The sequence below is a fragment of the Amyelois transitella genome, chromosome 28 (assembly GCF_032362555.1).
Source record: "Amyelois transitella isolate CPQ chromosome 28, ilAmyTran1.1, whole genome shotgun sequence".
Taxonomy (NCBI): domain Eukaryota; kingdom Metazoa; phylum Arthropoda; class Insecta; order Lepidoptera; family Pyralidae; genus Amyelois; species Amyelois transitella.
The window spans coordinates 2,551,965-2,566,971 of NC_083531.1; the positions used below are offsets into that span (position 1 = coordinate 2,551,965).

At 35.8% G+C, this 15,007-nt stretch overlaps 1 protein-coding gene across 3 annotated transcripts in view; it reads left to right on the forward strand.

Annotated features, from left to right (window-relative positions):
- Positions 1 to 14,668, forward strand: part of LOC106134392 (uncharacterized) — a 42,929-nt gene extending 28,261 nt beyond the window's left edge. For all 3 annotated transcript variants that reach the window (XM_013334428.2, XM_013334432.2, XM_013334430.2), the window contains exons 3-9: positions 3,933 to 4,780; positions 7,014 to 7,141; positions 7,891 to 8,027; positions 8,384 to 8,513; positions 12,202 to 12,308; positions 13,586 to 13,719; positions 14,426 to 14,668. In XM_013334428.2, the coding sequence (XP_013189882.2) occupies positions 3,933 to 4,780; positions 7,014 to 7,141; positions 7,891 to 8,027; positions 8,384 to 8,513; positions 12,202 to 12,308; positions 13,586 to 13,719; positions 14,426 to 14,528 (1,587 nt within the window). In that variant the 3' untranslated portion in view covers positions 14,529 to 14,668. The remainder of the gene's footprint in view (positions 1 to 3,932; positions 4,781 to 7,013; positions 7,142 to 7,890; positions 8,028 to 8,383; positions 8,514 to 12,201; positions 12,309 to 13,585; positions 13,720 to 14,425) is intronic.
- Positions 14,669 to 15,007: the final 339 nt, after the last annotated feature.

The following is a 15,007-nucleotide window of genomic DNA, read 5'->3' on the forward strand; positions in this document are numbered from 1 at the left end:
AAAGCGTGATCAATGAACATTAATAAAGACAGACAGACAGACAAAAAATTAAAAAAAAAAAAATTGCTTTCTATTGTTCATTCTTAGTGTCCCTCTATCCATTTCAGTCAAAAATACTAAATGTACAGACAAAATATTTTTACTGTTTTATTATATGTATAGATAAAACCCTTTTATGGTGGCGTACCTTTCTAGGTAAAAACTTACGGTGAGGTAAAACATCGTGAGGAAACCTGCACATTCAGGCAACTGGATGCGTTAGTTACCATGATCGATCCAATACGGGTTAGGTTTACCTGCAAAGGTTGCGGAGGTCAGACGGGAGTCGCTTCGTGTAAATACACCTGACTCACTCCATCCAAGATCCATGGTCAAATGCATACCCCGGGCTCCTCTCCATAGTGGTGAGGATGCAACCGGGACTAACAAGAATGTACAAGGTAAGGATTTAGGTACAAGGTAAAAAACGGGACCCTCATAGTCTCCGCCATTTGTCCGTCTAAACGTCCTAAACCGTAATAGCAGAAATTTTCACAAATTATGTATTGACGTTGCCGCTAGAATAGCGAAAAATAAACTACATAAATATAAGAAAAATGAAAATATTAAGGCTCCATACTTATAAGGGTAAAAGAAACACGCAAGTTGGTTAAACACTGATATATTGTGTTTTCAGCTTTTTAATATTAGTATAGATATATACCCACATATCTATATGTATGTACTAATATTATAAAGCTGAAGAGTTTGTTTGTTTGTTTGAACGCGCTAATCTCAGGATCTACTGGTTCGAATTGAAAAGTTCTTTTTGCGTTCAATACACCATTTATCGAGGAAGACTTTAGGCTATACATATAACATCACGCTGCAACTACAAGGAGCAAAGAAATAATGGAAAATGTGAAAAAAAAACGGGGAAAATTATTCATCCTTGAGGGCTTCAATGGTGCCCAAAATAACTATTCCACGCGGACGAAGTCGCGGGCACAGCTAGTAGTTTGATAAAATTAATTAGCATACCGCATCAACACACTACACATTCTATAAACTAGTATTTTTTTATGCTCAATATTAAAAACGGTAATAGGTAGATGCTTAAAATTTTCACAAAATACTTAATTATATGTTGTTCCCTTTTTAAAGTAAACAATTAAATAAAAATAACTTAATAAAGGCGACAAACTTATAAACATGTTATTCCTCTTTTAGGCGATAAGCTAGCAACCTTAGCAACCTGTCAATATTTCTACTATTCTATCACCCGATTTCCCGGGTTCGAATCCCGGTCAGGGCATGATGAGAAACCAGCTTTCTCTGATTAGTCTGGGCCTTGGATGTTTATCAATATACCTAAGTATTTATTATAAAATATAGTACCTATCGTTGAGTTAGTATCTCGTAACAAAGACTTGCGTCCCGTATATATATATATATACATATATAAGAATCTCGATACTATCATTAAGCCAAACATCTATAAAATATACAACATATATTTGGTTGAGCGTTGCCGTTGTTAGTAATTAAAATGAGAAGGTACTTACTTATAACCGATAGCAGAGCTACCTACGCCCTTTTAAATACCTACTACTTTTAATAATAAACACGCCGTAATCTTCACGATGACGTAAGCACGGGAATTAACAGTGGCATAAGGAAATATGTATTAAAAAAAAAAAGATCAATCAATCAATTGTAATGTTAACTAGCGTGATCCTTGGATTTGTTGCCTTTCAGTTCCCATGGGAATTACTGGTTCGGGAAATGACGATATTGCAAGGCGTTTTTTTTTAAATTGATACTTATTTGAACAAAGATGTCGCTAGAAGCAGAACCTGTCTGCCCCGTAAGGGATAAAGATGTAATTATATCTATGAGTATGCTATTCGGGTATGTTCTAATATTAAGTACGTATAATGATTTTCTTTGCCTTGTAAGATCGCATTGAGAAAAAATAAATGTTTTTCCTTTTACCGCGAAGGAATTGAAATTCTAATTTCAAATATACTTGCGACGTCCTTGTTGTTATCGTGTGTATTTCCTCATATGCATTCTAATTGTCACGTCTATACTATAATAGCGTAGACAGAGTCTACGGATAACACTGGTTTAACTCTCTGCTGGCTTTAAACATGTAAAATTGACGGCCTCTGTGGCGCAGCGGTAGTACGCTTGTCTGTGACACCGGAGGTCCCGGGTTCGAATCCCGGTCAAGGCATGATGAGAAAAGAACTTTTTCTGATTGGCCTGGGTCTTGGATGTTTATCTATATAAGTATTTATTATCGTTTAAAATATAGTATCGTTGAGTTAGTATCTCGTAACACAGGTCTCGAACTTACTTCGAGGCTAACTCAATTAGAGTAATTTGTCCCGTATATATATAAAAAAACAAATTCTCAAATGTCTTTGACTACATCTGTATCAAAGCGGTAGGTATTGTGCTTGTCTGTAAAACAGTGGATCCCGGGTTCGATTCCCAGCTAAGGCATGATGAGAAACTCAGTCTGTGTAATTCCGTATATATACATATGTACGGTGCCGTGTGGTTCACGGCACTAATAAAAAAATAAAGGACCACTCCACATCGTTCCCATGGATGTCGTAAAAGGCGACTAAGGGATATGCTTATAGACTTGGGATTGGCTAGCAATTAGTCACTATTTGAATGTCAATTCTATCATTAAACCAAACCGCTAAACTAGGCCCATCAGTCAGTCATCTCTTCGCGTATTATTATTTATACTAGCTGTGCCCGCGACTTCGTCCGCGTGAAATAGTTATTTTGGGTATCATTGAAGCCCTCAAGGAGGAATAATTTTCCCCGTTTTTTTTTTCACATTTTCCATTATTTCTTTGCTCCTTATAGTTGCAGCGTAATGATAAATAGCCTAAAGCCTTCCTCGATAAATGGTTTATTCAACACAAAAAATAATTTCAATTCGAACCAGTAGTTCCTGATATTAGCGCGTTCAAACAAACAAACTCTTCAGCTTTATAATAATAGTATAGGTGATACTTTATTTGTACTTGTTTCTTACATACAGCGCATTAACGCGTTCAAACAAACAAACAAACAAACCCTTCAGCTTTATAATATTAGTATAGATTTTAGACCTCACCAAGACCCAAGTTCGACCTAGTGTGACCCAAGCAATCACTTCTTACATAACACGACCGTAGCGTGCGCAACAAACTTAACTATATATCCTGTTTTCATTTTCACACGGATATAACGTAAACATTTATATTTTGCTACATAGGTATACATTAATACATTATATGTATTTATTTAAAAACAATTTTAATACATTGAATGGAATAGATGTATTTTCAAAATTGGCTTATTTGACGTACGTAGGTTGAATACGGATTGATTAAATAATAATATACATATGGTCACGTCTATATCCCTTGCGGGGTAGGCAGAGCCAACAGTCTAGACCGATAGGCCGCGTTTAGCTGTTTGGCTTAATGAGATTCAAATAGTGACAGTTTGCTAGCCTGCCGCCTAAAAGAAGAATCCCATGTTTTTTAGCCTATCCTTTAGTCGCCTTTTACGACATCATGGAAAAGAGAAGGCGTATTCCTATTCTTTTTTTATATTGGTACCGGGAACCACACGTGTGGCCACAACGGGAACCACAAGTGAATCCTAGTGCATTTCATAGTAAAATGGTTCTACCATTTTACTTAGAAATGCACTAGGAATCACTTAGGTGCTATAAAAAATAAACACGAAAAGAGGGTTTCAATTCGAACCAGTAGTTCCTGAGATTATCACGTTCAAACAAACATTACTAATATTATGAAGCTGAAGAGTTTGTCTCTTCAGCTTCATAATATTAGTATACTCGTAGATATTAATATGATAAGTAGAATTAAAAACAAACACCACGGCACGATAACTCAATGAACATTGTTTATTTACAGATCCATCAAGTCAACAAGCAGTTCTTCTCCGGCGGCCAAATTATCGAGAACTCCGTACCAGTCACAAATACAAACAACTTGATAGCACACAATCTGGACGAGGTCGAGACAGCCCTGAGACAAGTACAAAAAACAACGACCATATCCCAACACGAAAACGGTGAAGATTGGCTCCTGGAAGCCGTAGACGAAATAATCACAAAACACACACAAGCTGAATCAGAATCAAATTTAGCTGAATTCGGCCAACCTGTCGATATATCCGAATTCAACTATAATCTCAATGTACCAGCTGCAGAGCCTACACCGAATCCTATAGAAGAGTTCACTAACATGAATCATCTGAATACTGATAATGATCTAGTCGATCAGAATAACTACGATGATGTACTCACAAGTCTCGCAAGTAACGCTACTTTTGTATATCCGACGCCGCCGTGTTCAGTCGACATAGCTAGTCCAATGTCCGACTGTCAAAACTCAATGTACAGACACAGTGAATGCACATTGTCACCAGATAGTTCATCCGCCATTAATAGCGACAACGAAGTCTTCCAGGAGATCGCTCCGATAGCTGATTTAGAATACCCCGTGTCTGTATCTAATAATGATGTTGAGAAGACTTTAAAAAGGGACAGAGCTCCGCCTGGTTCTGTAAAAAAACACATGAAGCAATATAAGGATATGCAAAAAGAGATTGGTAATGGTTTCAGTAAGAAATACTGCTGTCAGATTAACAAGAAAACATGTAAGCAGGTCTTTCAGGAACACATGCAGAAGTTGAGGCAAGATGAAAGAATGAGTATGTGTTACAACGTTACTGCAATGGATCTCAACCAAGCTTATGGGTAAGTCTGCTCCCTTTTTTAATGTTTCTTCTTACTCTTGGCTTTAAGCCCCCGGTTGCATCCTCACCACTCCGGTGGTCGAATCGATGCCCGACAAGGCACAGGTTCGAATCCCACCTCGACCTCGTACCAATGACAATTTTCAAAGTTATTTCCATTAGTTGCCGTGTGGTTCCCGGCACCATTACAAAAAAGAATAGGACCACTCCATCTCTTTCCCGTGGATGTCGTAAAAGGCGACTAAGGGATAGGCTTATAAACTTGGGATTCCTCTTTTAGGCGATGGGCTAGCAACCTGTCACTATTTGAATCTCAATTCTATCATTAAGCCAAATAGCTGAACGTGGCCATTCAGTCTTTTCAAGACTGTTGGCTCTGTCTACCCCGCAAGGGATATGGACGTGACCATATGTATGTATGTATGTTTACATTAGTTTGAATACTAACCGATGCTCTTACGGTGAGGGAAAAAATCGTGAGCATTCAGGCAATTAGATGTGTTACCATGATCGATCCAATACGGGTTAGGTTTACCTGCAGAGGTTGTGGAGGTCAGATGGGAGTAGCTTCGTATAAAACCTGACTCGCCCAATCTAGGATCCATGGTCAAACGTATACCCCGGGCTCCTCTCCAGAGTGGTGAGGATGCAACCGGGACTAAAGCCAGGAGGAAGTTGTATTATGGAGTACTAAGTAAATTATTATGTAGTTTAAATACCATGATCCTTTTAAAGTCAGTTTTTTTCACGAAGTGACTCCGCAACCTTTGCAGGGCTATCAGGAATATTGAATCACGGTTATACTTACGTTCAGTTGCCTGAATGTCTCTCTGAAGATGTCTGAATCATTTTATACGGCATTCCATTCAAATGACATAACTAATGACATATAAAAGATAATATTTCGACGTGTTACTCTTCTCGTCTGAATGCTTTAATATTTATTTATTTACTAGAGGCCGCCCGCGACTTCGTCCGCGTGGAAACCCTATCATAAATTAACAAGCAATCTCGCCGGAACTCCGGAATAAAAAGTAGCCTATATGTTATTCTTGGTCTTCAGCTACACTCATACCAAATTTCATCGTAATCGGTTCAGTAGTTTTTGCGTGAAAGTGTAACAAACATCCATACTGACATCCTAACATACTCACAAACTTTCGCATTTATAATATTAGTAGGATTTGGTCTACCATTGTATGCTAGATTGATACATGATATACAATCTAATACATATGTTAATTTGATTACTGAATGTGCAAACCATTGAAGGTAAACACTATTTACTCAAAGTTGAAAACATTAATAACATTGATACACAAAGTTAGATAAAATTCTAAAATGTTGAATATAATTTTTTTTAATTAGTAGTAATATTAAAAAAACTTGGAAAATATTGTTAATACGGTTGATACAATAAAAAAAAAAAAAAAACTATTACGACTATTCCATCGCGGTCAAAGACCTTATCATAATAAGACATCACAAAAAAAACAAATGATAGTTATATTTAGCAACGAGCACTGATAGACTTTGAAAAAAGCACTCAATATCGTTGTGATCGTGAATAAAAAAAAAACAATACAAGCCTTCTTTAACGCACGAATAGATTTGTTAAGTACTTACAGATAAAACTAAGTCATACAAAAAATGTATAAAATTAAATTAATTAGTCATTTCATGGATTTTAAGATTGTAGGTTAAGATTTTACTAGATGTTTGTTAACTCTTTATTGCACACTAGCTGTGCCCGCGACTTCGTCCGAGTGAAACAGTTATTTTGGGCATCATTGAAGCCCTCAAAGATGAATAATTTTCCCCGTTTTTTTCACATTTTCCATTATTTCTTTGCTCCTTATAGTTGCAGCGTGATGTTATTTAGCCTAAAGCTTTCCTCGATAAATGGTCTATTCAACGCAAAAAGAACTTTTCAATTTCAACCATTACTTCCTGAGATTAGCGCCCGCAACTTCGTCCACATGGAAACCCTATCAATCCCGCGGGAACTCCGGGATAAAAAGTAGCCTACATGTTATTCTGGGTCTTCAGCTACCTACATACAAAATTTCATCGTAACTGGTTCAGTAGTTTTTGCGTGAAAGAGTAACACACATCCATACTAACATCCTGACATACAAACTTTCGCATTTATAATATTAGTAGGTAATATTGATGGAAAACATTATAGAATCAGTGTCTATTTCTATTTTAATTCTAATTATAATTCTTTTCAGAGTGCTGCAGAATATTCTTATAAGCCTGTCTCAAGGGTCGGAGTTTGAGGACTATCAGCACGCGATGTTCTGTCTTATCTGCGAAAAAGTTATGGGACAGAATTCTGCTCTCTTCGTGGGGCAATTTGGTAAGATTTCCACCATGAATTAAATATAATTATATAATATAAAACGTAAAGGTGACTGATTGACTGACTGATGTATCAACTCACATAACACAAACTACTAGACACATCGAGCTGAAATTTACCATGCAGATAGTTGCTATGATGTGGACATCCGCTAAGAAAGGATTTTTGAAAATTCTCATGGGAATTAACTAACTAATAAAAATAAGTAAGTAATAAGACTAAGGGATAGGCTTAAAAATTTGGGATTCTTTTTTTAAGCGATGGGCTAGCAACCTGTCACTATTCGAATCTCAATTCTATCATTAAGCCAAATAGAACGTGGCTTATCAGTCTTTTCAATGGTGTTGGCTGTGTTTACCCCGCAAGGTATATAGAAGTGACTATATGTATGTATGTATTTATTAACTAAATAACGGGATTTGCTGTTAAGTATTACATACATTTAGCGCCAAAAAGGACTGACTGACGAAAATGGAAATTATCAGGGTTTTAAGTCTTTCTTACGAAGTATTCTGGCGTTCAAAGAATATTCCGAAAAAAAGGGGCTGTCACCTGTATTGTTTTTGTAAGTTTAATGTTTTTGTATTTTGTAATGACGTTTTTTTCTTGAGATTTCATTCGTTATTCTGCGCCATCAATTTAAAAAGAAACGTGGTAATGTCACGTGACGTGCGTTCTTAATTCAAAATTGAAAAAAAGGACCATACCATAGATAGAAATTTGAATAACAAAGATTTTAATTTTAGGGCTCAAGCTGTTGTCATCGGCTGCCTTGCGATGTCCCCGGAGACCGATCTTCACGAGATACCTCGTTGAATGCATACAAACGTCTATACGACACGACCCAAGCTTGCTCGGCGACAGAAGGTCTATATTTCACGAGGTATGAATAATATCTATTAATAATAAATAAATATATATACGAATTACACAAATTAGGTTAAGTGTTAGAATTAAGTTCAAGACTTGTGTTACGTGATACTAACTCAGCGATACTATATTTTTATATTATAATAATTTCTTTTAGTAAAGCTCCCTTATTTTCTCTCTCTTTATGGATGTAACCAGGAGTAAGAAGACAGATTGAGTCATCCTCAAAATAAGTACGAGACTTTATAGGATATTAAACAATAATTTATAATTTTCAAAACTTTTAACTCTGTCTACCCCTCAAGGGATATAGACGTGATTATATATATGTATGTATGATGATGACACATTTAACATTATTTTTTTTAGCTGGATGCCCAAGGCGACACATTGGTGATAGCTTGCGCCCGAGTCGGCGACACTCACGCGGACGTCTTGTACGAGATCGTCAAAGACAAGGAGAGGCCACTGTTCCGGCTGGAACACCTCAACGCTGATGGTAAGCAACCTTATCACTGTCCATGATAGAGATGGGTCGCCGAAAGACTTTGGGCTACAAGAATGAGTGGCCAGTATCTGATTTCCAGTAACTTTTGTATATGGAGATGGTCCAACACGTTGATGGTAAGTAACTGTAGTATTGTCCATGGTTAGGATGGGTCACCAAATTACCTTTTGTTTATATGATATAGAAAACTGAGTCTACGGATTAAGTAACAAGTAAAGGGGAACATTTCCAAGCTGATGGTAAGCAACCTGTGCACTGTACATGTTTGGGATGGGTCGTCGAATTAACATAGTCTTGCTACAACCAAAATTAGAAGTTATTAAAAAAGCCAAAAAATATTTTGCCAACGGGGAAATCCCATAAATGTAAGTATGGCTTTTTTGGGAAATCCCATTGGTAAATTGATTGTTGCAGCTGTTTTATAGTTAACTAGCTTTCGCGCGCGTTTTCGCTCCAGTACCTAAATAATTTGAAAAAAAAAAAAGTATATGTTACATCTGAAAGTTCATCGTTTGTCGTTCATCTGAAAGAAAAAAGAATAGGACCACTCCGTCTCTCTCCCATGGATGTCGTAAAAGGCGACTCAGGGTTAGGGGATATAAACTTGGTATTCTTCTTTTGGGCTAGCAATCTGTCACTATTTGAACCTAAATTCTATCATTAACCCAAATAGCTGAACGTGGCCTATCAGTCTTTTCAAGACTGTTGGCTCTGTCTACCCCGCAAGGGATATAGACGTGATTATATGTGATGTACTGTTTGCAAAAATATCTAACTACTTATACATATAGGTATAACGAATTGGTACTTTAGTATCTTCTTACTCTTGGCTTTAGTCCCGGTTGCATCCTCACCACTCTGGAGACATGCCAAATTTGCTCTGTCTACCCCTCAAGGGATATAGACGTATGCAAAATTTCAAGTCTTAGCCCCAGCGGTTTTTGCTGTGGGTTGATATATCAGTCAATAAGTCACCATTTCGTTCTATAGGTACATATCTATACTAATATTATAAAGCTGAAGAGTTTATTTGTTTGTTTGAACGTGCTAGTGTCAGAAACTACTGGTTAGAATTGAAAAATCCTTTTATGTCGAATAGACCATTTATCGAGGAAGTCTTTAGGCTATATAACATCACGCTGCAACTATAAGGAGCAAATAAATAATGGAAAATGTGAAAAAAACGGGTAAAATTATTCATACTTGAGGGCTTCAATGATGCCCAAAATATAGTTATTTTGGCCCTCAAGGATGAATAATTTTAAATGGAATAGTTTCCACGTGGATGAAGTTGCGGGCACATAATATAGATATTGTTCATTTAATAATGTGCATTGCGTACATAAAACAGATAAACACGTGCCAATGCAATAATTAAGTAAACATCGTATATCCACTTCCTCTTTTACAAGAATTTATCCATACATATACCTAAATACCTACATACTCGTATAAAATGTTAGTGTATATTGCTAACATAACAAGTTAATCTATAGTGTATTACTGTAGTGAAATTATAGGTCTTTAATCTTAAAATGTCTTAATCAAAATATACTTACATCTTATATATAAAATTCTCACCCTCACAATATTCGTTCCCGTACTCCTCCGAAACGGCTTGACCGATTCTCATGAAATTATGTTGGCATATTGAGCAGGTCTGAGAATAAGCCAACATCTATTTTTCATAGTCCTTAGTGATAGAGGTTGTCCACCCTTAATTTTTTTTAGGCTGAATCTCAGCTATATATAAAAAAGAAGAAAGTTAATAACTGCTGACTGACATGAAAACGCACAGCACAAACAACTTGGTCTAGACTTGAAATTTGGCATTTGTGTAGGTTCTTTGTGTGGTCTAGGGGTGCACTAAGAGAATTTTAGAAATTCCCGCGGGAATTAGAATCATGGTGATTTTTAGATTTACGTTTACGATTTACCTGCTATATTTACTTTAAATTTCAACAATTTTCTACTAAACATCTCAACTTATTAAGTGTAAGTTACCATAGAATTATTAAAATAAAAACAAAGTTGATGATAAAGTTATCGTTAAGTGAACAATGAGATATTTTATTGTTTCTTGGTAAACACGATCCAAGATTTTCTGAATCATTTACCTTTTATTAATTCAATCAACAGGTAAATTTACTATGTGGTTTGTCCTGATCCATAAATTTTTTATCAATTTATATATGTAACTCTTTTGTTACAAAGTACAGTTGAACTAAAACTATTGGACGTAGATAACTGATATTGGACATGTAAGTTTGTTTAAATTAACTCCAATTAAAAGGGAAAATAAAGATATACATAAACATATATATTTTAGAAATACTTTTATTTATTTCCTCACTCAATTCATTTATTCAACTTATTTCTCTTTATACAACAATTTAAAATATAAATTTAATATTTAATAAAGATTTTCAAATATTGTAGAAAGACACCCATCGGAAGGACGCAAGAACCCTTACTGTCAGTAGTCAGCCACACAATTCATTACTGTTAGTGTACTCCAAAACAAGAAGACATGTAAAAATTGGCGCGAAATTGAGAAAGCAAAAATTTATATAAATAAATATAAATATATACGGGACAAATTACACAGATTGAGTTAGCCTCGAAGTAAGTTCGAGACTTGTGTTACGAGGTACTAACTCAACGATACTATATTTTATAATAAATACTTATATAGATAAACATCCAAGATCCAGGCCAATCAGAAAAAGTTCTTTTCTCCTCATGTCCTGGCCGGGATTTGAACCCGGGACCTCCGGTGTCACAGACAGTGCGTACTAACCGCTGCTGATGGTGAATTCAAATTTGTTACCAATGTTACCTTTTTAAAATGGCCAGTGCTAAAAATACTTAACTACTGCCCGAATAGACTTCTTTTATTTCAAATATTTGAAAGTATGTAACAATTTTTTTTTTTTATTTTACTTTCAGTACCTACATTTATATAATGAAATCATTGAAATGGTACATTTAGCTCATCGATTGTTTTGCAATACATTATTTTTCTCTGAGTCATATATTATTGCGGTTTAGGAAGATAACACTTTTGACGTAAAAGCTGATGCATCCTCGTCAACGACGCCAACATACCTTAAAATAAATATTTATTTCTTTAATATAATAAATTATATTCAAAATGGATACCGTCCTATCAAAAATAATTCTTTTGCTTTTAAAATATCCAGTCTTATCTATGCCAAGTCAAAATCGTCTACAAAATTTCAATCGTTATTGAATCAACCAACATACTTACAAATCTCTCCTATATATTGTTTAAATTAAGCTTCCTTGCTGGTATAGATCGAAGAAAACTAGTGTGTGCCCCAGGCTGCTTCTCTTCCCGTGCTAGATTGTTAAAGTCAATCAAGGGAAGATCTTTTAGGCGATGGGCTAGCAAGCTGTCACTAATTTTTTTTTAAAGGCAACACAACAGACCCTAAATATTAATATTACATAGTTTCATTAAATAGCATTCTAACTCAATAAGTTATTGTACCTAAGTAATTAATAATAAGTCATTGAATCTCAATTCTATTATAAAACCAAACAGTTTAACATAACCTAAAAGTTTTTTCAAGACAGTTGACACTGTTAACACCGTGAGGGATTACTACGTGATTCTATGTATGCATGGATGAAATTCTTTTTTTTTTTTTTGCAGGTATGTCAGCGCTGCACGTGTCATGCACAGAGCACAGCCCGTCGGCCCCCAAACTGCACTCAGTGCATGTTCTGCTGGAGCACGCCGGCGCGGACATATGGAAAGGGGTAAGTTGTCAAACTACTTTTTTAATGCTTATAGGGATGAGACATTATACAATATTCGTTATTTATCACTACATAGTATAAAACAAAGTCGCTATTTTAGTCTGTTTGTCTGTATGCTTAAATCTTTAAAATTACGCAACGGATTCTGATGCGGTTTTTTGTAACAGGTAGAGTGATTCAAGAGGAAGGTTTTTATGTATAATTTTTTCCGAATTTTGCACCCGTGCGAAGCCGGGGCGGGTCGCTAGTCTATAATGGATCACAAATCTCAAAGATTACTCTATTTTAATCTCAATTCTATCATTAAGCCAAATAGCTGAACCATTCAGTCTTCTCAAGACTATGGCTCTGTCTACCCCGTAAGGGATATAGACGTGACGTGTATGTATGTATCTCGAAGATAGATAGGTGTGGAATGAACTGCCTGCGTCTATATTCCTCGACAAGTTACTCTCTGCGAACATTCAAAAGTACAATAAATAGGTTACTCTTGGATAAGCTTGTAAAATTTCATCGTCACGTGCCATCGGGTGAGATGAAAGACAAATGCCAAAAAATGACAAAAAAAAAGGTCTAGTTAAGAAAAACATTGTAAGAATTTATTTATAGATCATTGTCAGTGCACAATTCAAACCTATTGAAAATTTTACGCTTTAAAAAAGTAATGTTCTTGTCTACGACCTGCAGGCGTCATAGATAATGACATGTTTCGTTTGATACAACAAATAATCATATTCATAGCATTATTGGCAAATAAATGAATAAATTGGTCATAAAATTTGGAATGCAGCTTAAAACTTAGCAACCTTTTACAGGCATGGCAAATAGGCGGCGACCGATGTATATAAGTAATAGTATTATTTACTTGTTTTTACTTTTAAAAATAAAATATTTAAAAGGAAATCTCTAGGAAAACATGGCGGAGGTCGATCAGCTGATCGGTGCGCCAATGATGTATTAATCCCGCCAAAAAGTTTTTACCGAAAAAATCTCTCGTTTGCTAGTGTATCTTATATATAAAATTCTCGTGTCACAATGTTCGTTCCCGTACTCCTCCGAAACGGTTTGACTGATTCTCAAAAAAAATTGTGAGCCTATTGAGTAGGTCTGAGAATAGGCCGACATCTTTTTTCTTTTTTATACCCCTTTGTAATAACGGTTGTCCACCCTTAATATTATTTTTAACTTGAAGTTACATAAAAAAATATTTATTTCGCAAAACGACGTTTGCCGGGACAGCTAGTATAGCTAAGTATAAATTTATGTTATTTGTCTAGAACATGAAAAGCGGTGACACGCCCCTCCACCTCGCCGTGAACTCCATGAGTTGCGACCTTCAGCTCGTTATGGTGCTGTTCAGGCATGTGGACCGCAAGTTATGGAAGAAACTGGCGCATACGCCCAACATGCGGTGAGTTTCATCCTTTTTTTTAATTTTTTTTTTTTTGAATTTTTTTTATTGGGGTCTACTAACAATTTTACACTCTATTATGCTGTAAAGTTAATACTTTAAAATGCTGTAAAATTTAAGTGCATACTAATGTTTTAAACGACAAATATTTGTATAAAAAATATGTCTGTCTTTATAATAAAAGCGAAGAAAACTCAGTCAGTCACTGATCACGAAATCTCAAAAACTACTGCGCAAATAAAGATGAAATTTTTCAGGAAGGTAGATTCAAACCAAAACATACCAGCTAAGAATGGATTTTTGGGAATTCCCGCGTGAGCAGGAGATAACGGGATTTATTTTTTCACATCTTTATTCTTTACGGGGTAGACAGAGACAACAGTCGGAATTGAAATTCAAATAGTTACAGGTTGCTAGCCCATCGCTTAAAAGAAGAATCCCAAGTTTATAAGCCTATTACTTAGTCGCCTTACAGTTGCCTGAATGTGCAGGTTTCCTCACGACGTTTTCCTCCACCATAAGAGCATCAGTCAGCTCTCAAACATACATACATATGGCCACGTCTATATCCCTTGCGGGGATAGAGAGATAGAGCTCTCAAACTATTGTCAATAACTCAAAAAAGTCATTGGTACGCGTGGTCGAGGTAGAATTTGAATCGCCCACACGCATTTTAACATTTTTTTTATTTACTTTTTTTTTACAGCTCCAAAACGCCCTTGGAGTACGCACGCGAGGCCACCCGTTCTCCGCTGAGGCAACACCACCCTTTTGAAGTGTTCGAGTTTCTCAAGAAATGCAGAAACTAAATTCAAATAACGAACGAAAAAAAAAATTGTACAGATACCGTAAAATGTTCCTACTTTGCTCCATTAACCTCTCAGCTGCTGTGGCGCATATATGCGCCTATTGGAGTAAAGTAGGACCATTCTACGGTATATATTTAAAAGATTATAAAGCCGCGTGGAAGCCCTGCTATTGACAATGAATGTCTACGAACGAAAAAAAAACCTTTTCGGAATTACCGAATACTAGTGAAACTCTTCTTGTTCTTCTTTGGTACATTTTGCCACTTTTTATGTGGTCTCGGCACAGTATGTTAATTTTGTCCAATTACTTCTGTCACTTGCCATCTCACTGATCACTACCTTTCTCCAAAAAAAAATGGTTTTAATTTTGATTGGTCAGCCTATCGGAATTTGGATTATTCGAAAGTCAATTTGAAAGTAGAATAGAATTGATAATTAGAATTAATTAAATTTGGATTTCTTTAACTTCATTTTGGAAA